The 26,067-nt window shown below is 39.3% G+C and overlaps 1 protein-coding gene across 1 annotated transcript; it reads left to right on the top strand.

The window, feature by feature from the left end:
* The first annotated feature begins 246 nt into the window (after positions 1-246).
* TMEM244 (transmembrane protein 244) lies at positions 247-25,169 on the top strand. The gene is made up of 6 exons (XM_072777714.1): positions 247-345; positions 9,315-9,392; positions 10,927-11,014; positions 14,493-14,618; positions 16,327-16,371; positions 25,009-25,169. The coding sequence occupies exons 1-6, from the start codon at positions 247-249 to the stop codon at positions 25,167-25,169; spliced, it is 597 nt and encodes a 198-aa protein (XP_072633815.1).
* The last annotated feature ends 898 nt before the right edge of the window (positions 25,170-26,067 follow it).

The following is a 26,067-nucleotide window of genomic DNA, read 5'->3' as shown; positions in this document are numbered from 1 at the left end:
GGCACACGGCGGAGCTTCTCAGGTTCGCTGCCCCGCGAGTTTGTCCGTGAGCACAGAAAGGAGGGGCCTCGTGCTGATGGAGTGAGCATCATTCAAAATCCACCAAACTGAATAGGCCTCGCACTGCTCGCGTGAGCCCCGTCTCAGAATCGGGGAGTTCGGCTGCCGAAACCCCACCAGGGGAGCACCCCAGATCTAGAGCCCGCTCCCCCAACACACACCCCAGGAGCAAATCTGTGGACCCATATGGCCAACACGGCTGACCCTCCTGCAGGATCCGGTGGCAGCCACAGCCTCAGAGCAAACCTGCGGCACCAAGTGTTGGGCGGAGTGCTGAGGGACGCGGTGGGAAGGCCCTGCATGCTCAGGGGCAGATTGTACAAATACCTTGGGGTTTAGCTGCCAATAAACTTTTGTATATTTGGCACAATTTTAGGAATGACTTGCTATGATTGTAACGTACAACCTGGAAACCTGGTCTTTTCTTTTTCTCATTAGAAATTTATAAAATACAGAAAAGGAAGAAGGAAATACCCATGATTTCAGCAGCTAAAGACAAACACTCCTAAGACATTAAGATTTCCTGGGGCATCCGGGGGGCTCAGCGGTTGAGCGTCAGCCGTCAGCTCAGGTTGTTACCCCGGGTCCTGGGATCGAGCCCCGGGTCGGGCTTCCTGCTCAGCAGACAGCCTGCTTCTCCTTTTCCCCCCTGCTCACGCTCTCTCGCTATCCCTGTCACAATCTCTGTCTCTCTCCGATAAGTAAATACAATCTTAAAAAAAAAAAAAGACATTTATATTTCCTATCAGATTTACAGTTTTTAGATACTGAATCGAGGATATGGGAGAGAGATGTAAAAGCCCCCACTTACTTCTAGTCTCTGGAAGCTAGAGAAAAAGAACCCAACGGCTCTGAACAGCAATTTAACTTAGATTTGTTTGAATAATGGATTAGGGTGATTTTCACTTTTTTGGGTACTTTCTATGTTTTCCAAAATTTCTGCAAGGACTATTAGGTTCAAAGTCATATATGTGTCTATCTTTAGCTTTAAAAAAAAAAAAGAACATTTTATTTACTTATTTCAGAGAGAGAAAGAGAGAGCACAAGCATGCATGGCGGGGGGGTGGCAGAGGGAAAAGCCAGCTCCCCGCAGAGCAGGGACCCTAGGATCATGGCCTGAGCCCAAGGAGATGCTTCGTCCACTGAGCCACCCAGGTGCCCCTGAATTATTATCTTCTTTGTACTAAATATTTGGGGACTGGACTAATGGACGTATATTACTTTAATAATAGCTGGAATTTAGAAGATCAAGAAGGCAATGGGGGCCAAGAGTACTTTAGATCCCTCTGAACTTCAGAGACCAGAGAAGAAGTATCGAAGACCTGCAGTGACGCTGAAACTGCCACCAGGCCCCGAGGACACTCTTCCCCAGGCCCCAGAATGACCCGAGCCTCGCGACCGGCCAACGCTGTCGCACTGGCTTGCTAGAGCTCTCTGGCCGGACGACCCTGCCGTCGGGGCCCGGAGGGTCTAACGCACAGCCAGGCCACAGCCTGGTCTCAGGGGTGTCCTGGCCTGGGCCTTCCCTGTGTCCCGCCTGCGCAGCACCTCCGGCCTAGGCCACCGTGCCTGGTGTGGGGTGACTTCTCCAGCTGCTGTCCCTGGGGCTTTGGAGAAGCTCGCTTGACCCAAAGCCAGCACCCAGGGGCCAGGCCGCCACCCAGGGGCCCGCCCCGGAGAGCGGCTGCTTTAGCTGGTCTGGTTCTCCTTCCCTAATCCCGCAGACAGCAAGGCTCGCAGCATCTGCCATGGCCGTGGATATGGTGGCTGGATCGAGGGCCTCTAGTTCTTCTAATGGGGACAGGGGTGCTCCCTCCCCCACAGGATTTGAGGTGCACTTACCTGGAATTGGAATTATCCTTCAAGACTACAGATCCTTGACCTGGGACCTATGCATGGCCTTCAGGGTCTCCGCGAAAACACTGAAATTGCACACGTCTCGTGCATTTGTGCGCGTATCTACATGTTTTTACATAGTTTACAGTTTACATTAGACACCCTACAAAATGATGAGCCCTGAAGGGTTAAAAACACCTCTGCCTTATTGTACAGATAAAAACATTGCTCAGAATAACTTGCCTACAATCATACAAGTTGTGATGGCTAGAAACTAGGCCTCTTTCTTTAATTAAAAATTTATGGAATACAGAAAAAGGGGAGAAATCACCAATGATTTTCACCACGTAAAGGCAGCCACCTTTAAGACTTTTTCTATTTCCTACCAGAAATATGTACTTAGTTTTAGAATCAGACTTTGGAAAACTACAGATGGATATATTGCTTCCTATTAGACTTGTACTCCATTCTACTCACAGCAGCACAATCTAGAACAATGTCTATTATATTCACCAGAACAAGCGATTCTTTTAAAAAAAATATATCTTGCCTATAGGAGAACAATAGTGTCTTATTGTTTCAGTGCACATTTCTGTGTTATCAGTGAAGTAAAAGATTATATTTGTTCATTCTCGTTGGAAATGTCTCATCCATCTTGCACATTTTGCTCAGGAGTCCGTCCTCCCAGCTCTCTATCCAATTCTCATTTAGAAATTCTAGCTGAGGGGAACCTGGGTGGCTCAGCGGGTTAGGCATCTGCCTTCAGCTCAGATCATGATCCTGCATCCTAGGATCGAGCCCCAAGTGGGGCTCCCTGCTCCTCCCTCCACCTGCTGCTCCCCATGCCTGTGCTCTCTCTCTCAAATAAATAAAATCTTAAAAAAAAAAAAAAAAAAAAAAAAACTCTACCCACAGAGGAAACTGTAGGAGAAACCTATATTCTGGGAAGCTCTGGTGGAGCAGCGGTTTAGTGCTGCCTGCAACCTGGGGTGTGATCCTGAAGACCTGGGATCGAGTCCCACGTCGGGCTCCCTGCATGGAGCCTGCTTCTCCCTCTACCTGTGTCTCTGCTTCTCTCTCTCTCTCTCTCTCTCTCTCTCTCTCTCTGTGTCTCTCATGAATAAATAAATAAAATCTTTAAAAAAAAAAAAAAAGGAGAAACCTATATTCTGTGTATCCCCTGGACTTGTTCCTATGTCCTCAGTTGATCTTTGCATTGGAATCATCTGAGAGACTCATTAAAATGCTCTACCCAATGTCTATAGAATCCTAGTATCTAGATATAGGGTGTGAGGAATTTGCACGTTTCTCATGTAAACACTTGGTATTTCTTAAGATTAATACAATTTGAGAACCACTTACTGGTCATGTGAGCTGGCTTGACTATGGAGAGTGTGGACCATTATGATTCTTACTAAGGTAAAACCTAGGTCATCTCCCTTCTGTGAGGTGGTTTTGCCTCATACCCAGAACCACAAGATTTGCTTTCTGACTTGGAGTTAAGGAACTTGATATAAAATTGCAACTTTTCCATTGATCAGTTTTGTGAATACCACTTCATTTCTCCGAACCTCTGTTTCTTCACCTGAAAAGAAGTGATCATCATCCTGGCTCAATCTTAGTGTTTATTTTGAAGGGTAAGCTAATCCATACAGGCATACCTTAAACAGACATGTAAATATTGGTTATATTTATTTGTTCCAAGTGTTTACCCAGGGATCACTTCAGGCACAATGTCAACACGCGGTAACTATCTGGTGACTGATGACTATCTCATTGTTCAGCAAAGATTACTTTTATGTTGTGGTGTTGCATGTGGCCTGGGCTCTGATCTCCCATAACAGATACTCGTGTGCAGGCTGAAAACCAGCCATGCTCCTCTAATCCTAAAACTGTAATGAGTCAGCCGACTCCTAGTCTCCAAGAACCTACTGTGTGCCAAGAAGCAGGCCAGACACGGTGAACACATCAGTGAGCATAGAGGACACATCCCATTCCTCCTCTAGATAAAAGGGGGTGAGTGTCACAGAAAAATTAGATCCCATATCTTTTTAGCCAATTGCTTGAAGAAATATAAAATATGTGGAAGACATCGCTCTGGGACATTATGAAATGATACAACAGGAAAAATTCAAAAGACAAATGAAGAGAAGGATGAAAGGTAGCTGATTGACTCCAGAAGAATGGAACGAATATGAGCTCTTCCTTTTTTGAATTATACCCAGAGTTAGAAGGTAGAGGAGGGACAGGGGAGTCTCTTGCAGACCAAGAAGTCACGTGGAGACTGACAAACGAAGCAAGCCTCTCTATACCACCTGCCCAGAGTTTTATTCAGGGTGACTTACAGGCGGTGGGGATCTGTGGATCACCATCCAGACGCCGCACTGCTGTTCTCTGCCGAGTCCAGACCTCAAACCAAAGAGTCTATAGATCAAGGGTAGTGATCTAAAGTGGAGCCGTTTGTGCACCCGAGGGGAGATTCGAATGAGCCTTCCCGCCCTCTGGTCAGACCACGCATGAGCCTTCATAGGGCCCGGAACACATTGCCCTGGGGCAGGGGGGTCATTGTGTGGGCCACGAGCAAGACGGAGAGCCAAAGACGGAGTCAGGATTGTCCACACTCCTACACCAGTCAAACCAGTTTGGAAACTTGTAGGAGAGTTGAATGACTTGTGCGGCTGGGGCGCTCAAGCTTCACTTAGGCTCCGAAACCTGAGAGACACCACCTGCGTAAAGGAGTCCTGGTTTGGGGGATTCTGAGACCTCAAACTATAAGAATTTTGTTCTCTTTTTGGAGGTGTAGTCCTTCCTTAATTTCAACTCATTAAATAAATGCTTTGTTGTTTAGGGCTGTGGATGGAAAGCTGGCATCACAATAGCTTGCCTCAAAAATGATGACAGTGTAAGACCACTTTTAGCAGACAGTTTTTTTGAAAGCAACTTACACAGTATTTACCATATCCTAAATCTGCACATTTTGCAGACTTGTGCATATATATTCTATTCTCAAAATAGGTTTGCTATTATGCACAAATAAAACAACATGGGAGATTTTTTAATAAAGAAATTGCACTTATAATGATCTGCATTTGCATATGATAAATCTCCAATCATTAGAACATCCTAGAATATTAACCGTAATTCTTTAACATAGTGAAATATCCAGTCAAGTTCAAATAGCGAAATGTCATAAATGCCATACTTTTTAAATACTTTCTTTGGTTCAGGACCCAAATATTTTTTTTAAGAAGTAATAAAAATTTTGGCAGTTGCTAAATATCTAGATGGCTACAAATTCTGATTCTTATATATTGGTTTTTCCTAAAGTACAATAATAATTGTTCACAATGAAGCTATATATTCAGCCATTTCGGTAGCATTATTAAGTGTCTTTCTTTTGGTAATTAAATATAATTTTTTTTCTGTCTCTGCCACTAAATTAAGATATGACCTTGGGCCATTCACTCAACCTAGTCAAGAATCAGTTTTCATCATTTTCAAAAGAAAATGTTGAACTAGAATTGACTATTCAGCATTCTTCTATCGAGATCCTCCCAGGTGGGAGGCAGGACAGCACAACGGAAAGAAGAGCTTTGACATCCAGCAGCTCTGGACCGGAGCCCTGCCACACACAGGCCACTTGAGCTAAGTTTAACTTCTCTTTGCCTCAGTTTCCAAATCTATGAAATGCAGATGATAGTTACTCATACCCAGAAAGTTTTTCATGTGTGCACATAATGGTGGGGTATGGGGAAGGGTGGATAAAATGAGAAATTACGGTTATAGTACCTGACGCATAGTAATTCAACAACAAATAGTAAATATAATTCAGGCCATCAACCGTTTGGGGCAGAAGTGAGGGGATGGGACTGGAAGGAAAGGCAATGGCAGTGGTTAGAACTGCCTTGTCTTATAATGTGGCCATTGGCCACACAAGGCTACTGAGCACTTGAAATGTGGCTAGTCCAAATTGAGATGTAAGTAAGTACTCTGGGTTTCTAAGATGTTGTATGAACAAAAACCATAAACTATCTCATTAATAATTTTTAATCTTTAATATGCATTTAAATTATAATATGTTGGGTGCATTGGGCTAAATATGTTATTAAAACAGCACTCCGTACACTCTTTAACCAGAGTTCTCTCTGTGTAGTGGCTGTTTACTCATCATTCTTGCCTCCAGATCAGTGGTCCTCAAAGTGTGGTCATAGAGAAGACCCAGCATCCCCTGGGAACTTGTCAGGAACACAAATTTCTGAGTCCCAACTCAGACCTACTGAATCAGAAACTCTGGGACTGGGGCCCAGAAATCTGTGTCTTAACAAGCCCTCAAGGTGAGTCTGATACTTATACACTTGAGAAACACTGCTAGACTGAGTTTCTGTGCTGGGGACCACATCCAATTCCCTCTGCATTGCCACTCAGCCCAGTAACTATTTGTCAAGTGAAAAAATGGATGAATGAATCCTGATGATTGTGGGGCCATCGGAGGATATCCAGCAGGGGAATGTCATGGTCTGATTGCCTTTTAGAAAGTTACTTTTGCAAGCTGTGCAGAGTATAAATTATAGGAAGAAGTTATAGAGGCAACTGTATTTGCTTATAGGAAAATTATTATTTGAAAACCTAAATATATATTATTCAGGTAGAAAAAATGGTAATTATTTTTAAAAATGATGCCTTGCATTTCAAAAATATTTCTTTTTAAATGTGTAATTCTATTTATATATTTATATATAGTGTTGTGTAGATTTGGGGAGAAAGTAGACATGTTTGTAAAATTTGTCAATAAATATGTATCCCCACAAATTATGATTTCATTTTTTAAAAACTAGTTGAAATGTCTTAGATTTATTAGTATTTGTGTGTTTTCTAAGGATGTATGACATCCCCTGTTGAGATTACAGAAGTAAAATTTGATAGGAAGTTAATATATTCAAAAATTATTTAAATTTTAATATTAACATAGAAATAAAAATAGTTTTATGTTTGAGTATATATTACTATAGGGACTATATATTGTATATCTTATTTTGGATTGAGTTGAAATGAAGCAATCATCTAGAAAATTTCAGCTAGAGCCTCTTAGTGCTCAAATTAAAAGAAAAACAGATATTAAAATATAGAAAAAAGAGTAAAGCAATTCCAAACACACATGGCCCTGAAGAAAATTTTAAGTCTGCAGAAGCACCAATATTGTTCCCTATCACAGATCCATCTTCCATCAGCAGATTCAAACATGACAGTTGGGAAGAAATTCAACCAACTTAAATGTGGGCATAGTAGTTGGACCTTCAACTCAGGTAGAGCATTCACATGTTCTCTTGACCTCTAAAGAATCTTCTCTACAAATTAGTTTTTCCATATTGATTCCACCACTTGGAAGACACTGTTAGTTGCCTACCTTGTAGCAGGCCCCACTCCCCTTTTTCCTTCCTTGCTAATAATTGCTAACAATTTTCATTTTATTACAGTAGTAGGTGCCCTTTTCTGGGAGCAAAGTCCCAATGTTCTTTCTAGACCTATCCTGGTAGATCCCTTTACTCTCTGCAATTGTTCAGGTAGTGAGCACAGGACTCAAATGGTGGTCAATGAGATATAATGGGACATCTGATGGCGGTTTCTAAGAAAGACTTTTATTCTCTCACAAAAGAAAGAGAGCCATGAGAAGGTCTCATCTTTTTGCTTTTTCCCTTAAAAAGGATTGTGTCAGCCATCATGACATGATAGAGCTATCCATGTCTTAAAGAAAGATTAAAGTGTGAAGGGTACAAACTTGCAGGGTGTAGTAAGTCCTAGAGATCGAATGCACGGGATAGAGAATATAGACAACAATATTATGTTATAATCATCAAACTTTCTGACAGACTAGATCTTAATTGTTCCAGCCACAAAAAAGAAATGATCATTATGAGACAGGCCAAAGCGCTAACTATCGTTACTAGGGCACTCATATTACAGTATATGAATGTAGCAAATCAACATGTTGTGGCCCCTAAATTTATACAATATTATATGTCAAATATATTTCACCTGAAAATAAGGGTGGGGGATTAGGCAGCAAGGAGTGGGAGATACTGAAGGACAAAGGGGGGTTGAGAACGATGGGCAGAGGCAGAAGAGATTTGCCAATGGAGAGTCTACAGGCAAAGAGTAGGAGGGGCTAGGGATGACATTGGTGTGGGCAGGGCAGGGGGACAGATCCTGAAGGTGCTAGAACCCTTTAGTCCTGATTTCCTATAGTTCTCTTACGCCAGACCGTCCACCTATTTTTAGATACTTGAAAGAAATAAGCTCTTGGTAGAGCTGTAAACTTGGCCCACTCAGTCAAATGGTGGTGATGTGCTCTCTGCTGACTGTTCTCTTGTATCCAGTGGAGGCTCCTCTTCCCAGGCCAATTAAAAGATGTGTTAGATTTGGCGGATTGGTCATTTAGAGAAAATGAACATTGCTAAAGTGTTGAGGTGTTGACCAAACAAGAAGACTTTTAAAAAGATAAAAAGGGAAAAGAATAAACTGGAAAATTTCCATGTGAAATGCTGACATCTTTACTATATTCATAAGAATATATTTCAAAAGATTAATAGTGAGGTTCAGACATTTTCGATTGTTTATTGGCTTTTTAAATGTTTATTCATGTGAACTGCCTATTTATATACTTTGTCCATTTTTCTCTTGGTTTGTTTGTCTTTTTTTATTTGTATGTGTTTATGTATTGTGGATATCAATCCTCTGCTCATAATATATATTGCAAATATTTTCTCCCATTTTATTTCTTGGCATTTAAGCCCTTAATCCATTTCAAGTTTATTTTGGTGTCTGGTACAAGACTGGAATCTAATGGGAGTTTTCTGTCTAGAAGTTAGACAATTTTCACAACACTGTTTATTGAGTAATCCATCTGGTCCCCATTAATCTGCAGTGCTTCCTTCAAGTCTCAAATGCGGTAGAGGCCATTTTAGGACTGTCTACTGTGTTTTCGCCAATTGCTCTGTAAATTCTTGCACACAGGTTTAATTATTACCGTGTTACTGTGTACTTTTGTGTTCATACTTCTCAAAATTTCTCAGCTGTTCTCATATTTTGACTATCATGATGGCTGAGATTTAAGATCATTTTGTCAAATTAAACTATAAGTGTTAACATGTAGGACGTGTGTTGTAGGAGAAGGAAGGTAAGTGACATGGATTTTCGTACTGCACCAATCCTGGTGCAGATGCAGACTATGCCAGCCTTTCCAGTCAGAAAAACTTTCACCATGGACTTTGAAGTCCTTCCCGCCCCGTGGGTCTCCAAGCAAAACAAAGTTAGCCAACATTATCTAGGGGTCATCCATCGTCTTTTGTTTGTCAGACTCCTTACCAACAACCATGTGAAAAAGCCCAGGCTCTTGGAGCTCACGTCTGTGTTCTCTGCAGGTTGTTTTGCAGAATCTTCTTATATGTGTCATCCTCTTCCACACTGTGTACTACGAGGTCCTGGGCATGTGCTGCATGATGCTCAGGAAAGCTGCCTTCAAACAGAATTTAAAAGCTAAGATTGAATATGAAAGGAGTCTATATTTAGTACTTGGCATGCCTTTATGGAATAGGGGATACAATGTTTTAAAAATGATATATTTCTGCACCTTTTTAAAGGAAAAATAGCAAATGTGCCATCTTCAAAAATGATCAAAGCAACAATCATGAAATGATGTGGGTAGACAGGACCAGACAAGACTGTTACTCTTTCTTCTTTGGAAGATGGTGATACAAAGAAAGTGAACCTATTACTCCCTGGGCTGGTATTGAATCAGAGCAGATTTGAATTAGAAGGGAATGTAGAGATAATCTGCATCGGATTTAAATATTTTCTGATACATACTGGAAATCTCTCTTGGACTCAAGTCAGGAGACCTAAATTCTGGCCTAGGTTCTTACTAACTTTTTGGAAAATCTTAACTAAGTCATAGAGCTTCTCTTGTCTTCATTTGTCAAATGGAAGTAATTAATCAAAAGAGGGTTATTATGAGGACAAGGTAAAATGTGTATTTTCAATGATATTGCTATGGCACTGTGAGACTTTTTTGGGGGGGGGTAATTTTTTTTTGACTTGCCATGGGTGAATTTTGTCTCTACGAATTAAGGTTGCCAATATATTGATTGCTTTGAAATACCTGAATGTAGCTTTACAAATAATTTCTAAGAAGTAGAGTGTTTACATAATTTAATTTTATTGTGCAAGCAAGGAGTTAGGACCCTTTGATTTCAATATGCAAATTAGTAACCAAAAATAATTATACCAACTTTTGCAATGGGAATAATGTTATTCAGCATGCTTGCAGGCAAACCCACTGAGGAAGCATCTGCTGCTCACACACAGTCTCAGCTGTTCCTGGGACGGGAGATGGTGAGGCCATGCCTGGAGCAGGGAAGAGCTGAGAATCTTCAAGGCTCTCTGAGCCTGATTTCAGGGATTTGTAGTTAATGTGAGTCAGAGGAGAGGAATTTTAAGTTCTTGGGCCTTAAAGCTCCAGGAGGCAGCTAACTGACTGACCAGCTGCACACAACTACAACAGGCACAGTAGAGGGTGTATATTTATAGACTCCAATTTTACAACAGGAAGAGATCTCAGAGATTAACCTTTTCAATTTACAGAAGAGACACTAAAGTTCCGCTCCAAATGGAACGGACTCACCCAAATTCACAGTTTCACAACACCATTGGGTTAGAGCCTGGGTCTTGTGGATTTCCATGCCTAGGCTCTTGCCACAGAATTAGGTTAAGTTCTCCTCCCATATTTAATAGAAAGGACTTTCAAGATTACAGCGGAGACCTAAAATACAATGAAGCCCACTAGGTGGACTTAACTGGACAAATAAGACAATGTGGATAAAAAGATTATTTGGCTGCCATGCAAGTCAGCCAGCTCCTAAATGTGCCACAATGTGGGTAAAACTAATAACTTATGTGAAGAGTGATATTCAAAGCCTTGATATGCGAAGTTAGGAGGAACTGCGGCCCCCGGAGAAAACTATTTTCATTTGTAACATCTTCAGGGCATATGAGTTGGATGTCCTGGCACCATTTGATTTCAAAACAAACCCCTTATGGCTCAACACAAATTTAAAGGTAATTGGTTTTAATTTCCAATCTTTGTCAATTAGTGAATTAAATGCGTCAAAAAACAAAATAGTTTTTGTTTTATAAAAATTTGTAAGATATCAGGCCTTCCACTCAGCCATCTGTATCTTATATATCTGACTTCAAAAATTAATGTGGAAAAATGCCATCACAAATTTTAAAGTGGCTATTCCTAAAAGGTGGGATAGGATGGAATAGTGGAATAAACGAATAGAATTATTATAGGAATTTTTATTTGATGATCTTGTAGGCAAATATTTTGCACATTAAACATCTTTCAAGGAAGAGGAAGAAGACTGATTTAATATGTTGATGTAGAGAAATGCTCATGAGATATGGCATGGAAAATAAGGACGACAATAGTGTTTGTGTAGTGTAATTATTCATTTTTGTAGAACAGAGTAAAATACATGGTGTCAGTGGTAAGAAATCTGGAGAATTATGCAACAAACTGTTATCTCCCAGCTGGGATGACAGAGGACTTTCATTTTCTGCTTTGTACATTTCTGCTTAGTTTGATTTTTCTTTCCAAAATGGGGGGGGGGGGAACACATTGCGAAGGAAAAGTGATATGTGAGAGTATACTAAGGAAAAATGTATCTCTTTTAAATTCATAATTTCAGTTGAAAAAATAATTATTAATTGATACCTACTACATTCATAAGCCTCATATGTGTTAATAACAGCTACTTGCATTGAATATATGTCAAACATACTTGTTTTGGGGGGGATTCATGGTTTGTCCCATCTTCAGAAAAATGAGATTCTAATGTTATTTCCATTATAAAATAATACACATAAATTAATGAAAGCTTATAAAATACCTATAAGTAGAAAGGAGAAAAAGAAGAAATTCAATCATAAACTTACTTTCTAAATATAATTATTCTTAACAGTCTGTTAAATTTCATCCTACTTTTTTTTTTAATGAATTGTGGATTTTTTAAGCATTACGATTCTTTAGAAAACCACTGGATATGTTTTTTTTGGAACAAATATGCAAATCTACAAAAATTGCCTGAAGACAAAGAAACCAGATTTTGAATATGACTTGTACAGGAGGCTTGGTCAGTTAGAATTACTGACTTCGAATTAAAAAGCTTTAGAACAACGTCCTCGAATGGGTGACCTTGTTTGGTGCTTTTATCGATTCAATTTTGAATAGACGAAGAATAAGTTTGGAAAAAGACTCTCATTCTAATGAGACGCAAGAGGCCTAACACTCTATGCTAACTTTCTCTTTATGCGCTTCCCTATTGAATGTAGAATTAACTTATTTTCTATCAAAACTGTCCACAATTGATAAGGAAATAGTCACAGTTAAGAGTTAAGTAAGGGCTGTGTATGTGGGGGTTTTTTTTGGAAGGGGATTTAAAACTCAACTGTTACTATTTAATTCTTGCCTTTGGGTTAGTCAATGAAAGATAGGAATGACACAGCTTATTGGAAAGGCGTGTTTTTACATAGCAGAGATTAGTGAAGATCCCCAGGATGCCTGGCACAGTTTATATCATTCTCTCCTCTCACAAAACACTAACATTTATACAAAGATATCAATAAAACCTTAGCCTATTAGATCTTTAATTCTGGGCTTGGGGAGATAACTCCCCTAACTCCTCAAAGTTGTTACTTTGAGAATTTAGACTTTAATCTCAGAGATAAAGTGGGAGAGTAATCGCAGAGCCTGGGGCATGGAGTTAGGGTCAAGTTTCTCATCTGTTTCAATGATTTTGTCACCCAGGGGAGTAGGTTTAGCAAGGACACTGGAAGGTTTAAGTCTAGTTAAAACATTTTGATTACTAATATCTTTCCTTTGCATAGCAGAGAATAGGTTACAAATTGCTTTCATTTTAAATTAAAATCCTCCTAACAATTTTTTGAGGTGGAAAAGATAGCACTCCATTTACTAATTAAAGAGAAACAGACTGACCCAGACGTTAAAATTGTACTCAAGGTTTTATACCTCCTAAGCTAAAAAGCAAGACTATCACATTGGTATCCTGATTTTAAATTTTGTATTACTTTTTAAAAATCATGCTTTCTTTCATATTATAAACAAAGCATAAGCCTTTTTTTGTAAATCAATATATGCAAATACAGCTTGTTCAAGACTAAAATCAATGTCTCCAAGTAGCTGCAAGTAAACCTATAAAATCTATAAATGCTGATAAAAGAGGCCTCTCCATTTCCCTCTAATAATCTGGAGGCTGCGTGAGCCACTGATAGAGGTAGAAGTGGAAACGTGCTGGGAAGAGGTGCTGTCAATATGATCCATCAATGTACTTCCTTCCTCAGCCTAGATTTTAGGGAACAGGACATGCTGAACTAAAAAATTTATTCCTGTATAATAGAAAAGGAGTCAGTATGAATTCTCCCTTCAACTTTTTGAAACCTGTTAAGTGAAATTAAATATAATTGAGGAGAAATCAGTGTAAGGCCTTTCAAAAGGGTGGCACTTGGGACTTGTTCACTTGGCTAGTGCCTCGCTCACCACAAAACAATCGCTGACTTGCTGGTTAATAAATTACTTCTGCACAAGGGATATAACGTGATTATTTTACCTTTTGCTTTGAAAAATGGAGAGTTTGCCCGTCTAGATTCATTGATTCCTGAATTATTAGAACATCTCAATCATTTGCTGCATTTTTGTTTAAAAAAAAAAAAGGTGATTTTTACTGAAAATGACATCATTATAAAGGGACCTTGATGGTAGGTCACATATATTTGTCACATATGTTTAATGGATCTCTCCTTTGAAAGCACTATAGTCTTAAATATCCGTATCAAAGACAAGGCGCAAAAGGTTGACCCTTCACATGTTCAAGGCTCTTAGAGATTTGTGGTCCTGACCTGTAAATAACTAGCTCTTTATACGTGTTCAGGGAGACGACTCTGAGACAATCGGGTGGTTTAGAAGAGTGCCTCCATCCACACAAGTCATTCATGAGGCTTCCTTTCACCCAGGGTCCCCGGTTGTGTGTCCCCGAGAACTATGGGAACTGCCACTTCATTACAAAGACGCGAAGGAACTCATTTCCAAGAAAGGCAGTGATTGGTACCAAAGGAATGTTATAAGTCAATGAATTCTTACATTTCTTTTTTTTCATTTTTGAAAACTCAGACCTGTATTTCTCATTAGTTTTTAATATATCTTAATTGGACAGCTGCAGTCGAACTATAGATTAACGTGTATTGATTACATGGTAACCTTTTTTCATTGTATTTACCTTTAAAGTGATGAGTACAAAGAAAGTGAAACAAATTATTTTCTAAAAGTCAAGGGATTATTAAGAGGCAGAATATGTTAAAAAGCTCTTACCCAAATTTGAGGACTGTTAAGAGATGGAATATTTTGAAAATTCTTACCAAAATTTCCTCGCAGAGTAAGTTGTAATGGTTCTGTTAACTAACCGTGTTTCAGAACTGTTAGTTTCTCTAGTTCCAAATAATTATAGTCTTCATTCTATTTGCAGTTCTTCTAATCTCAACGCAGGTCACCTACTTTGTTTGCGGATTGCTTTTCGTTCTGGTTGTAGAAGAACGGCTCTGGGATTATGCTATTTCAGTAACTATTCTTCATGCTGTCATCACTTTGGCTGGTAAGCAAAATAAACAAGAAAATATATTATATCTGAATTTGTACCTAAATCGCTTCACAATAAATAAATAAATAAATAAATCGCTTCACAAGAGTAAAATTTTGCTATATGCATATTGTCCTCTGATGGCTTAATATTAAAAACTGATGGTGCCATGCTAGTTCTCCACCCCTCCCCTCCCTTCTCCTCCCCCACTAAGTCCTTCTAGCACTTCCTGGGAGAGGTTTCCATTGGCTGCATCTTCTGATTCAAAACTGCACTGAAATGTAGATGTTTCCTCTTCTCCTCTCACGTTTAACTTGTCATCGGCTTGTACAGGGTTTGCCTCCGTTCGGAATACTCTTCTCCCAAAACCCTTCCTTGAGGAAGAAATTGACCAAAGCCTGGGAACGGGGACCTAAGGAAACCCACACTGCCAGGCGTGCAAACTTCCCAATGATAGTTATTTTACCAAGAATACTACTTTCTGAAACTAAGGGGTTTTATTCCTACCTGTGATCTTTGGAGTCAAAAGAAAATGGATTCAAATTCCAATCCTACCTCTTTATGAGGTGTGTAGTCCTTAAGGGAAGTCACAATACCGTTCACATTAGTTGCCTCCTCTATGGAGCGGGGACACCTAGGACATTTCAAGGAGGGTGAGAAATTGTCTGAAATAGTGTCTGAGCATATAATAATTACTCAGTAAATGAGTTCATCCATTTTTTTCATCCATCCATTCAAAATTTACTCTTCTTTTTTTACTGAACTTCAATTAGCCAGCGTATAGTACATTCTTAATTTCTGATGGACTGTTGAGTAATTCATCACTTGAGTGTAACACCCAGTGATCACAACATCATGTGCTTCTATTGTAACTTCTCTTCCTTTCTATCTTCCATTAAAAAAAAAAAAAGGTACAAGTCAAAGGATGGGTGGTAATCAACCACAAGTTATAATTCAAAGTTATTATTATTTATTAGCAACTTAACTCACTCATTTTTTTTCAGTGCTGTGATCTATTAATGGCTTCATCATTCTCCAACTTAAGAGTACACAATTTCCAAATGAGTGGTTACATCCTAGCATCACCGTTATCAGAGAATGCTGGTATATCAATCCCCTTGACGCCAGACCCACACCTTCCCTTCGTAGCTTTCAGAACCACTAAGCCCCATTATCTCAAGTTCTTTATCTTACTTTAAGGCTTACGTTTACGTGGAAGACAGCCATGGGATATTTGCCAAAGGGTTCTGGGGCATAGGGTGGCTCAGTCTTCAAGGTTGAGATGGGCCATAGGTTCCAGACCCAGAAAAGTTACAAGGCAATTGTCTAACACATGGCACATCAAAAATACTTAAGAAACACAGTTGAATAGAATTGAGTTCAGAATGAAATGGCTCAGAACTCCAGAGAAAGTCAGGTATGGAGGCTCCAGGATGACCTTAGGACTACCTGTGGTACCTAGCGCTCGATCCACTCTGTGAGCTGACCCAAGAACCTGACAATCCATATCGTCTTTTCTAGAAGAGGAGTTTCAGGTGTCTGATTTAATGTGACTTTTTAAACTATGATCTCAAGTACAGCTTAGGGGCTACTTGATTTCATGAATGTGAATAAAATTTCCCCTGTCATGCGGATGTGATCTGACCAAACAGAAGTGTTTCTTCATGTGTAAAAAATAATGCATATTTTAAAAATGAACAACACCTTTTTTTTTCTTTTTCAGTTATGTTAGAATTCCCTTTGACATCACATTGGTGGGCTGCTTTAGGTATATACATCGGTACCCATATATATTGTACACATAGGTGTAGGTATGGTATTCAATATAAATATTCATATATAAAGTGGAGGCATCAAAATATTTTTATGTAGGGAAGGTAATTGGACTAGAAGAGTGCTCAGTTTCATCATTCTCGAATTACATGGGAATAAACATCGGATATATATTTGTGACATACTCTTTCTGTTCTCTTTCAACATGAGTGGCATCCCTCCTTTTATAGTAGCACTGTGTCATTTCATTTATTTTTTCCTTCTCACAAATGGGAACAACCTAATTTGTCAATTATACATCTGATAAGAAAATTAACCAAGTTCCAGTGGACCTTTCTAAAGCTTTTTCTCTAGCTTAAGCCAGGTGTGGACCACAAATATTTTTGCATTTCCCCTTTTCAGTAAATTTGACAATGGTTTTTATCTAGGTACTGTCAGGCATAATGATAAGAAATGGAAATGCAGCATTTTACCACACTATTGTCCCCAAAGCCAAGTTATCTGTTTAGAGTACCAATATAATTTACATTACCCATTTGCTCCCTTCACTACAGTTTAATTTTCCACTCCCCCTACATTTCTGTACGTCTTGCTGTATACGCTTCTGTAATATTGTTTGGTTCCCACAGGAAACACATGCAGAAGGTACTGATGTTTTATTTCGCATGAGGCTTTAAAAAATGCACATTTTTAAATGAATCAGAAAGAAGATACCGGAAAGACATGCTATCAGTATACGTAGGAATGATCTTTTCTCTCTATGAAAAACAAGAACTTATCTCCTGGATTTTCTTCACAAAACCACAAGATTTACTAAGCCCTAGGCAATTCCATCACATGCTACCTGGATGACAGGGAGAGTCGCTGTTGGCAAACTGGAATGGCCAGCCGCAATTTGCTAAAATAGCTGGGTCGTGATTTCAGTTTTAAGAACTGGGGTTGGGTTAACACAGGGAACGGCGGCCAAATGATGTCTGAGGTCAACTTCTGTGATTTTCTTTGAGTTAAAAATTAGAAATTAGAAGAACAGTGGCTAATCATCTTGGAAACTCTACCTCGGGTTTCCCCTGGCTGCGTGTCTTGGGTGAAGACGTCGTGGAGTCCTGCCAAGCTTGTGGTCCAAGGAGGGCTCTTACCTCAGGGACCTTCCAGTGGGAGTTATACTGTTACTGCCGTACGAGGAGGAGCAGATTTATGAGAGCCCTGCTAGGCTGGATTAATATTTTAAAACAAACAAGAATCATTGGGCCAATGAAGTCAGAATTAGAGGCATCCTCAACTAACCAAATAGCTAAGGTAGGTATACTTGTGTTTTCAAAGTCTTTTCTATACTAAAAAATAGTTTCCAAGGTAGAGGAGAGCCTATCTTATAATAGAGAGAAAATACCTTAAATAGCAGCAACACAAACAAATGGCAGGTCTGAGTTGCTAACAGAATTGAGAATTGTAAAATCCTTGGCATGTGCTTTGACTTCATTGCCTTTGAATTTCTGAGTTTTAAGGGCTCCTTACTATTAATTTGACAGAACCACGCATCTATTCCCTGAAGGAAGTTTTGAATTTCAACAATTTATCAGCACAGAGTATATACCTACTGTCTCTTAGCTGAATCTATAAACTGCCCTATTTCAAATGCTATGTCAGTTTCAGGAACATTATTTTAGTCATGACAATTGTTCTTATTCATAATCTCACCAATGAATTATTCATTATTGGTAGTTAACCAAAACTTCCCTTTCATTACTTGCAGGATCCAGCTTGATTTCAAAGATATGTGGAGGCCAGGCTTTCGCATGCTGTTTGTTCAAAGACAACTTTATCTATCCAGATCTGGATGGGTTTTAACAAAACAGTAAATTAATTTGCCTCAGACTTCCTATATTATTATATACATTGTGTCAGAGCTAAATTGTATTTTTTTGTTCACACCTATATTCAAAGTTGAATTTATTCTAGATACTTTATAAAAAAAGAGAAAGAGATGTTAATGGAAAGCAGAAGGATCCAAGTAAGGTATTCATGAGCAAAATGTTGCCAACTCATAAAATGCAGTGTTTGCCAAAGTGTGTTCCACAGAACACTAGTTCTGGAGTATTTTAATGGCACCACGCAAGGCAAGAAAGTTGCATGTTTAAGTATATTTGTGGATTCCTGGGTTTATGTAAAACAGACGCATCTTTTAGGACTTCTCAGAATCTTTCACGTGCTTTTGGGAACAGGGCATCGCTAAACAGTGGTATATGCACCATTTCTCAGGTGTATTTGACCCAGAGACACAATTTAGAAAATGCTGATGTGTCATGTAGAAAGTGTAGCATAGAAGAGAGTGGAGTTAAAACCATTACAAGTCTCTATAAGCGGAATTAGATTCTATTACTGTCTGCAGTATTTGTTTCTGAGGTAGCACATTTCTTGTAAAATTATTGCCTTAAAAAAAAAAAAGCTAGTGTCTGTTTCTTTGCTTAGACTATGTTCTTCGAACATAGTGCTTCTCAAAATTTAGCATGCATTTGAATCACCTGGAAATCTTGTTGCAATGTAGATTTTGGTTTCCAAGGGCTGGGATGGAGCCTAAAATTATGCATATCTTTTTTTCTTTTTTAAGATTTATTTATTTTAGAAAGACAGCACAGGGCGAGGGGCAGAGGAAAAAGGAGAGAATCCTCAAGCCGACTCTACGCTAAGCTTGGAGCCTGGTGCGGGGCTGGATCCCAGGATCCTGAGGTCATGACCTGAGCCCAAAGCAAGAGCTGGCGCTTAACCGGCTGAGCCACCCAGGTGTCCCTAAAATTCTGTATATCTAACATTTCCTAGAAAATGCCTGTGCTGCTTGTCCATGGACCACAGTTTGAGTAATAAGGTCTAAGGGGTTAGGACCAGATTTTTTTTTTAAGATTACATATCTCTCTACTGCCAGGCTTATGTTTATTCAAAAAATGTTTGTTGAATTAGATTAAAACTGAGGCCAGTTACACTTACATAATTGTCTTAAATATTTACCACTTTTAAATATAGTTAAGATATCTTTTGATATAAAAAAAAGTGTATACCATGGTTACAACTAAAATCTAAATATAGGGAAAAAGACAGGAAAGTAACATACACCACTTCCCCTCCACCCATATAGTCCCACACACAAACATTTTGGAAAGCAATTAGACACTAAATTAAACCAGCTATAGAATTTCTTCCTGGATGACTCTTTTTTTGCTCTAAAAATCTATTGCTTTTGGGGCGCCTGGCTGGCTCATTCGGTGGAGTATGCAACTCTTCATCTTGGGGCGGTGGGGTTCGAGCCCCACGTTGGGTGTTGGGTGTAGGGGTTACTTAAAATAAAATCTTTAAAAAAAAATCTCTGTCTTCCATAATGACTTGCATCCAAGCACTAAGAAATGTCATGCTAATTATATGTATTCCAGGTAACCTTCCAAAAATATTTTATGTTTATCAGTTACTGGTTAGGTAATTCAAACTCCTCATGCACTGGTAAATATGAAAATGATGATACTTTCTTCCTGGCTTCTTTCTCACACTTACTTATTTCAACAAACTTCTGCCTTCCGTCTATCATTTTCCATCTTCCCATTACTTTCCTCCAAAATAGTTAGCCGTGGAAGTAGCAAAATCAGTAACTCATCTAAATCAGTCCAAGAATTGCAAATTCCAATTATTAATAAAGACTTTCTTTCATCTTTAAAGGAAGGCAGCATAGGATAGCTGTGAACAGGTCAGCATTATGATCTTTAATTCCTAATTAAAATCTCACTGACAGCAGACAAAAAAGAGTGTCTTCTTAGATACATAACAAAACTCAATCCTGCTCTATGAAAAATACAAATATGAAACAAGCCGTGAATCACTGGTGAGAAAGTCTGCCCCTATAGAAGAAACACATGGAAGAAATTTACAGAAACATTAAAACTGCCTAAATAAGTTTGATAATTAAAAAAAGATTTGGTTGATTAAGTACTTTTTAATATATTGAGAATTAAGTTACACTAGTAAATTAGAATAACAATCTCTCCAGACTCAGAAGACCATAATATCTTGTCATTCTGTAGCGTAGCTTAATTAGCATGTTTATTTCTAGGATTAGGAATCCATCTGCTCAGGTAATTACTATTGTGTGAATCCTTCTCTTTATTTTTTTTTCTTTCTTGATCACAAATATAATCTGTGATTTTCTTCCCTTATTAAAATGATTATCATTATTGATTTGATGATACCACTTGACGCAAAAATTAAAAATACAACTAGAGTGCATATTTTAGCTTAAATATATTATATATCAGACATATCAACTAAATATTCACTTTAGCTGTTATTGCCTTGAACTGTATATAAACTCAAAGACCAAGAGTCATGCCCACTTAATATGCTTCTCCAGTGTCCCTCACAGAATCATAAGAAGATGGAATCCTACCCAGTATTTTGATGCAGATTTTTCAAGCAGGACTGAAATTATTTACATAATTTTTAAAAAGGTAATATTTTTTTTACCATAAATATCTTTTAAAGTTATCATATCATTGTGGTATAATGTAAATCAATTTGCATATTCCTTTAGTAACGTTTTACTTAAAATAATTATTTCCCAAATGAATAAACGATATCTTTACTTTTGCTGACAATGATTTCCCCACCCAAAAAATATATATGAACTATTTTCATAGCTCTAGTGTAAAGACTAGACTCCTATCTAAAATTTAATGGCTTTGTTAAGCCAATATACCCCAGTAGCTGAATTGATCATTTCAAAAGCTGTTTGGATTATTCTATAGTAATGTAGGGATTATTCTATAGTAATACAAACAGGGCCACCTGAGTGTCTGTCTCAGTTGGTTAAGCATCTGAATCTTTTTTTTTTTTTTTTTTTTTTTTTTGAGCATCTGAATCTTGATTTCAGTTCAGGCCATGATTCCAGGGTCATTATCTCAGGGTTGTGAGATCAAGTCCCATGTTGGGCTCTGCACTGGCAGAACCTGCTTAAGATTCTCTCCCTCCTTCTGCCCTTCCTCTTCTCTCCCCTTCTCCCTCCCTAAAAGTAAGTAAGTAAGCAAATAAAAATAAACAAACAAACAAACAAATAAATAAATAAGTTCATTTATTTATAAGAAATGCGAACATGTATACTATGGAACAGAGAATTTTGTGACAAACACCCTAAGGAAAAACAAAGGCATTTCCTAAAGTGGTTGCTCCATAAACATCAGAAACTTGAATTGCTAGGTAAATAAATCTGTAACAAGAGCATCTACAGATATGGCTGTGGCAAAAATCTCAGAAAAGAGAGGAAATACAATTTGGTTCATGTGAAGATAATGTAATTCTTCTATAGAAATTTTCTACCACAGGGAAAAGCTTCATAAGAGATGTAAAAACTTGAGAATGTTTCACATTTTTAATAGAGGACAATAAAGTTACAACTTTTCCAAGTATTAAGCTTTTCTTACCTTAGCGGTTTCTTTTAGATTTTCTTTTATTCTATCTAAATGTTCTGGTAGTTCAGTAACAAGAGGACCAAAGCATCTTTAAAAACAGTCAATTACCAACTGACTCTCTTCTTGATGAAGAATATTCACTCTCTCCCATATGACCAATAACTCAAACAGGAAGAAATTAAAAATATTACCCCAATAATTACCTTAAGTGAAACCTGCACAAAATATCAGTTTGTTGATCTAGGCGGTATCACACTTATTTAAAACTGAGCTCATATCTGTTACTATTCCTGTATATCTCTTATACATTAACACTCCTAGAAGTTATCACAATAATATATTATTCATTGTTCAAAATAGAGTAATATAAAAGGTTTGAAGAAGAAAATAAAGATGATTCATAATCTCGATTCAACATTTGTGTTTGTGTGTATGCAGTATAAGTGAATAAAAGCTTACATAGCCACTTCTTTTTTTAAAATGTTATTTTTTTATTTGAGAGAGAGAGAGAGAGCACGTGAGTGGGGCGGCATGCAGAGGGAGACGGAGAAGCAGGCTCCCCCCTGAGCAGGGAGCCCAGTGCACCTCGATCCCAGGACCTCGGGGTCATGACCAGAGTTGAAGGCAGACACTTAACCCACTGAGCCACCCGGGTGTCCCGATAGCCATTTCTTTATTATTGATGCTTACATTCTTTATCATTCTTTCTCAGGTTAAGAAAATAGGTAGCCCTTCAGTTGCATTCACAGATATTTCTTTAAATTGGGTCACTAGAAATAAAATTATTAGGTCATATGTCATGAATGTCTTTGATTTACAGAAAAATATTTCCAGGTTGCCTTTCAGAAAGTTTGAACCTATTTATTCTCCTGCCAGAAGACAGAGACTCCCTATTTTATAATACTCCTCCAACACAAAAAAATTATCATTTTTACACTATAAATGTGTGTCTATTAAAATGTTATTTTGGGGATCCGTGCATGGCTCGGCGGTCTAGCGCCTGCCTTCAGCCCAGGGCGTGATCCCGGAGACCCGGGATCGAGTCCCACGTCGGGCTCCCTGCATGGAGCCTGCTTCTCCGTCTGCCTGTGTCTCTGCCTCTCTCTCTCTCCTCTCTCTCTGTGTCTCTCATGAATAAGTAAATAAAATATTTTTTTAAAAATAAAAAAATAATAAAATGCTATTTTTATAATGCATATCAATGCTTCAGTTACAAAAATGATTTCTGTAATTGAGACCTAAATTAAGATGGTCAGAAAGTCAATTCTAACTTAAAGGAATTTAATTTCATCCTACTTCTGGAGGAGCCTTTAACAACAAATATAGATCAAATGCCTACTGTGTACAGGACACTGATTACCCAGCCATCTATCCTCTATCCTTTCATTTAACCAGCCAACAAATATTTTGCCAGGTTCTCGGACTCTCATGCTTGGCACTGGAAATGATCAAACGCAGCAGAGGCAAAGCAACATACTTAGTCCTTGTTAGATCTTTAACTGTTGTTGGGTAGATGACAGGACATAAAAGGAGAAGAGATTTAAGCTCGATGATGGCAGGGGTATGGTTTGCTCAATGTCCTACAGCCAGCTCCTGGAAGAGTGTTTGGGACGTATCAGACGTATCATGTGCCCATAAATGTTTGTAAATGAGGGGAAAAACCAAGTTCATTTTTCCTTGTTCAGTTGGCGACCATCCATCAATTTGTTGCATGTTGGAGGCCTCTGGGAACATGTCAAACACTGGCCCATCTGGGGCACGGGGCAGGGTTGGTTGTTGTGCTGATCCCGCCAACGGAAAAGACATGCACAGATTGCCCTTGGAGAAAGAGGATCCCCCGTAGCAAGGGGATAAAATGGTTAAGTTGAACATAATTGGACACATTACACCTTCCCCATACTCGTGTTAGAGCAGATGCAGAAAAACATTTTCAACTCCCAAGGTATCCATGAGTAATGTGTCCTTTATAGGAGATTTTTCGGGGGGAGGAAATGGGGAAGAGTGCTGTATCACACCCACCACAGCACACCTACTGGGCTCCTCGTTGCACACCTCTGCTCTCCTCTCTGTGACCAGTGACCAGGTCTCTCTTTTCTTCCTCTCCTCCCCCGCACTGGCCTCTAAAAATGCCTTCTACATTCCGAGCCAGCAAGTTCCAACCACAGCTCAAGTGTATCAGTGTTCAAAGTAAAATCCTTATTGTTACTTGAAAAACAACCATTCCTTTGTTTTCCTGACATGTTCCTAAACGTTATCACCCTAAACGATCCCAAATGACTTTGCAAACTTGTCACCACATCAGAAGACATCTAATCTCTTCTCGGGGCCAAATTTCGCTGCTGGAAAGGACACGCTCTATGTATGTTTTAGAGTAGACAACAACTTCCTGCAGTGACAAACATTTCCATTTCCATGTTCTATGAACGTTTCTAGATCGGTGCCATCCTGTACCGTAGCCACTAGCTACCTGTGGCTCCTGAGCTCTCAAACATTCCTACAACGATTTAGGAACTGAATTTTTTATTCAATTTGAATTATTTATATTTAAACTAGTGGCTGCTGTACCAGACGATGTAGGTCTAGGGCTCTCCTTCCCATCTACAAGGTGGAAATAGTGTCATCTGCAGACATTATAAGTCCCGATCAGGCTGGCCTTTTTTTTTTTTTTTTTGGTTTAAGATTTATTGATCTACTTGAGAGAGAGAGCACACGCACAAGTGAGAGGAGGGACAGAGGGAGAGGGGAAGTAGGCTCCTCAATGAGTGTGGAGCCCACGTGGGGCTGATCTCAGGACGCGGAGACCCTGACCCGAGCCAGACTCCAGAGTCATGCTTACCCGGCCGAGCCCCCCAGGGGCCCCAATCAAGTTGAGTTGTAAGTCTTAAGCTGTTGTGAAGGGTAGAAAGATCCATTCACTAAAGAAATAGTAGAGGTCAAGGACAAGCTTCCCTCCACGGTCATGGCTAGATCTGATGCCTCAGGTCTCCGATAATCGACTGTTCCATGGCACCGGGAAACCAAGAGGAACCCAAAACCCATCAGTTTGCTAGTAACAGACAGAGCTGTGCAATCCAGGCACCGTCTGCGGGGGGGCAGGTGCTGGGCTCTGGCCTGGCACCAGCATCCCAGTGCCTGGCGATCCTGGAGTGGCTGGCGGGGAGTCCTTCTCCACCACACACCACACCCCTCAGAGGACTGTAAGAGGAGCAAAGCCTCGATGGGGAGAGGAATGGAGCCCAGCGCGGCGGCTGGATCCCAGGATGAAGGAAAAGGTGGAGAGAGAACCCAGAGACGCATCCAGGCCAGCCTGCACGAGGCCTGGGTGGACATTGTTCGGGAATATACGATTTAGTGGTGTCTTTATTTTCTTTCGCATAAAAAAAATGTAACTTCTCTCTTGGGCCTATGACTGAAATTTAATTTTTTTTCCTTTCATGAGAGTCTAGTATCAACAATTCTTAAATGTGGACCTCTACGGGCCATGCATAAAAAAAAAAAAAATTGCAGAAATTTGTAATCTGGAAACTGAGCTCCTCTTCCCTTCCTTGTAAAGGTGTCTTGATGTTCCCCCGGATACCTAATACCACGGTTTCAGACTGGGAGGAGCACAGTAGTAGTAGAGGACTAGGAACTATCAGCTTCCAGGGGGGATTAATGAAACCACACAGGAATTGGAGGAGGGGTCACCTACCATATTATGTGACTATTTTTACGGTCACGGTGGCTTTCACCGCCGTGTATCATTCTATATCTTGAATGGTTTGAGGATTTAAATTAGCTCTGAGAATGATGTAGGTTTTAACTGGTTGTTTCCAGAAGAGACTGTCAAAATGTATCTGATCCCATTGTAATAGCTGCCCTCTTTGTTTTCCCCCAAAATGTTTTATAACATTTTCTTCATTTGCTGCTCTTAGTGTTTTTAGATGAGGTATTTTCAGTCCTTTATTTGACACTAAAACATAATTTTAGCAAATTAAGACTTATATAGGAGCTATCAAGTTGGACTTGCAGTTTCTTTTCTAGCAATCCCAAGTAGTCAGCAAGTCTTCTAATGAGTGTGTCTGGGGTACCTGGCTGTAAATTATAGGCATTTCTTTCTAGGAAAGTACTATAATAAGATGACTCAGACGCTTACAGAATGAGGGCTGGCACAAGGCAGAAAAATTAGTATTTGGTGCCTTTTAAAACTTCTGGAAAACACTGAGGTTTTTCTGATTACCACAGTATGGCACAGCGTGTTAAGCGCTGCA

Source organism: Canis lupus, chromosome 1 (genome assembly GCF_048164855.1).
Source record: "Canis lupus baileyi chromosome 1, mCanLup2.hap1, whole genome shotgun sequence".
Taxonomy (NCBI): domain Eukaryota; kingdom Metazoa; phylum Chordata; class Mammalia; order Carnivora; family Canidae; genus Canis; species Canis lupus.
The sequence above is the reverse complement of the archived record's forward strand: the minus strand, read 5'-3'. Positions and strand labels throughout refer to the sequence as shown.